Consider the following 2984-nt stretch of genomic DNA (forward strand, 5'->3'; position numbering starts at 1 on the left):
CTCCAACTTTAAATCTTTTTTTATCTTTTATCAAAGTGAAGCTAAAAGACAATCATTCAAGTAAGTTTCTTCCTTCATTTTTTTCCTTTGGATATATTATTATATTATTGTGTTGTGATTTTCTATTTTTTTTCTTAATTTTTATGATGTTTTTAATTTTAAGCTTATGCTTGTAATTGTATTTGAATCAAGTAACTAATTAGAGTTGTATTTTTATGCGTTAGAAATGGAAAAGTATTTCAAAAGAAAATCAACATTAGAGTCTCAACAAGTTAATAAAGTGGAAAATACATCAACACAACCATTAGAGCCATCTTTGAAAAAAAGATTTTTAGATGTTGATTTGGATAATCTTCCTGCTGATCCTGGAAAGAGGAATCAAATGTCATGTTATCATCCAAATGATCGAGATGAAATTCAAAGAGCTTATTTACAAAAAGGGCCTTTTCAACCAAAGGAGCATAATTTTCCCCAACGACAAATTGGTACGTCTTTACGTAAGTTCAATCCTGATTGGTTTCTTGAATTTGGTAGTTGGTTGGAATATAGTGTATCAAAAGATGCTGTGTTTTGTTTATGTTGTTACCTTATGAGATATGAGATAGGAGAACACAAAGGTTGGGATGCATTTGTGACTGAGGGATTTTCAAATTGGAAAAAGAAAGATAGACTCAATGTCCATGTGGGAGGTCCTAATAGTGCTCACAATCAAGCTTGGAGAAAATGTAATGCACTGATGAATCAAAAACAACATATTGAAGTTGCTATCAACAAACAATCTGACTTGATTAAGAGGGAATATCGAATTCATTTAACTGCAATAGTTGATTGTATTCGACTTTTATTAAAGTTGGGATTGGCATTTCGCGGTGATGATGAATCGATGAATTCAAAGAATAAAGCTAATTTTCTTGAGATTCTACAATTTCTTTGTAATAATAATGAAGAGATTGATAAAGTATTGAAAAAAGCTCAGGGAAATCTCAAATTAGTGTCACCTAGCATTCAAAAAGATATTGTGAAAGCTGCTGCTTGTGAGACCACAAAAGTTATTATTGATGATCTTAACAATGATTTCTTCTCTATTTTAATTGATGAATCTCGAGATGTTTCAGTTAAAGAGCAAATGGCTGTTGTTTTACGCTATGTAGACAAGAAAGGATGTGTCATTGAGAGATTTCTTGGCATTGTCCATGTTGCAAATACAAGTGCTATGTCTTTAAAGTTGGCACTAGAGTCTTTATTGGCAAAGTTCAATTTAAGCTTTTCAAGAGTTCGTGGACAAGGATATGATGGGGCTAGTAATATGCGAGGGGAGTTTAATGGACTCAAAAGTTTGATTTTAAAAGAAAATAATTGTGCATTCTATGTTCATTGTTTTGCTCACCAACTCCAATTGGCACTTGTAGCGGTTGCTAAAAAGCATGATGATATTGCTTGGTTTTTTCTTGTAGTTAACAATTTATCTAATGTTGTTGGAGCTTCATGCAAGCGTAGAGATATTCTTAGAGAAAGTCAAATTCTTAAAGTAATGGAAGCATTAGAGAGTGGAGAAATTTTAACTGGCCGCGGCTTGAATCAAGAAACTACACTAACAAGAGCCGGAGATACTAGATGGGGATCACATTATGGTACATTGCTAAGGTTGGTTTCTTTGTTTCCTTCTGTCTGTGATGTGCTAGATATAATTTTAAAAGATAGCCTTAGTGCAGAGCAACGAGTTGAAACTCGTCAATTATTGAATACTTTGCAATCCTTTGAATTTATTTTTAAATTGCATTTGATGAGAAATATATTGGGAATTACTAATGATTTGTCTCAAGCACTACAAAGAAAAGATCAAGATATTGTAAAATCTATGACATTTGTTAAAGTATCAAAGGAAAGATTGCAAAATATGAGAGAATATGGTTGGTCTAGTTTACTTGATGAAGTGACATTGTTTTGTGAGAAGCATAGTATTGACATTATAAATATGGATGGTGCCTTCATGTTACATGGAAAACCAAGGCGTAATGTTGAAATAGTTTCAAACTTGCATCACTTTCAAGTCGAGGTATTTTATCAAGTGATTGATAGACAACTTCAAGAGTTGAATAATAGATTTGCAGAGGTGAATAGTGAATTGCTTATTTGTGTAGCAAGTTTAAGTCCACGGGATTCATTTTATGCATTTGATAAGGAAAAATTGATTAAGTTGGCTCAATTTTATCCCTCTGAATTTTCTCCAATAGAGCTCATGGGACTCGACAATCAACTTGAAAATTATATCATGGATGTTTGTTCTAGTGAACAATTTTCTAATTTACATGGAATTAGTGATCTTTCAAGAATGATGGTGGAGACTAAAAAACACATTGCTTATCCGATGGTGTATTTACTTATGAAGTTGGCGTTACTTTTGCCTGTGGCTACAGCAACAGTTGAAAGAAGTTTCTCAGCTATGAATTTTGTGAAGAATCAACTGCGCAATCGGATGGGAGATGAATTTTTGAATGATTGCTTGGTAACATACATAGAAAGTGATATATTTGATGGTGTTGCAAATGAAAATTTTTTACAACACTTTCAAAATATGAAGACACGTAGAGAGCAATTATAATTCTTGAATATTAAGTTGTCTTCAATTTTTCTATATACAGTAATATTTTGTTTTGTAATATTTAACTTTTTAGATATACATTATCATCATTTTACACATAAGTCTTTATATGTTTTCTATAAATATTTATATTATGTGATTCTAATTTTTGTATAAAAAAAATTGACCTTGACCCCACTTATTAAAACTTCTGGATCCGTCCCTGAGCATAACTATAACATATTTAAGTAGTGCATGCATCTCAAAAAAAAAAAAAAAAGGAAATTAGAAACTAATCAAATATGAGAGATGGATGATCTTAGATTGAATGTAGTGGAGTAGAACTTGCGAGATATGTTAAACTTGAATGTAGTAATTTGGAATTTCTGAAAAAATTTAAAAA

General features: G+C 31.4%; 1 protein-coding gene across 1 annotated transcript; it reads left to right on the top strand.

The window, feature by feature from the left end:
- Positions 1 to 226: 226 nt before the first annotated feature.
- On the top strand, positions 227 to 2602 carry LOC131657706 (uncharacterized). The gene has a single exon (XM_058927072.1). The coding sequence runs from the start codon at positions 227 to 229 to the stop codon at positions 2600 to 2602; it is 2376 nt and encodes a 791-aa protein (XP_058783055.1).
- Positions 2603 to 2984: the final 382 nt, after the last annotated feature.

The sequence above is a fragment of the Vicia villosa genome, linkage group LG3 (genome assembly GCF_029867415.1).
Source record: "Vicia villosa cultivar HV-30 ecotype Madison, WI linkage group LG3, Vvil1.0, whole genome shotgun sequence".
Taxonomy (NCBI): domain Eukaryota; kingdom Viridiplantae; phylum Streptophyta; class Magnoliopsida; order Fabales; family Fabaceae; genus Vicia; species Vicia villosa.

What these genes read in the sequence shown, in the direction of transcription:
- LOC131657706 (XM_058927072.1), top strand. Translation starts at nt 227, where the DNA reads ATGGAAAAGTATTTCAAAAGAAAATCAACATTAGAGTCTCAACAAGTT.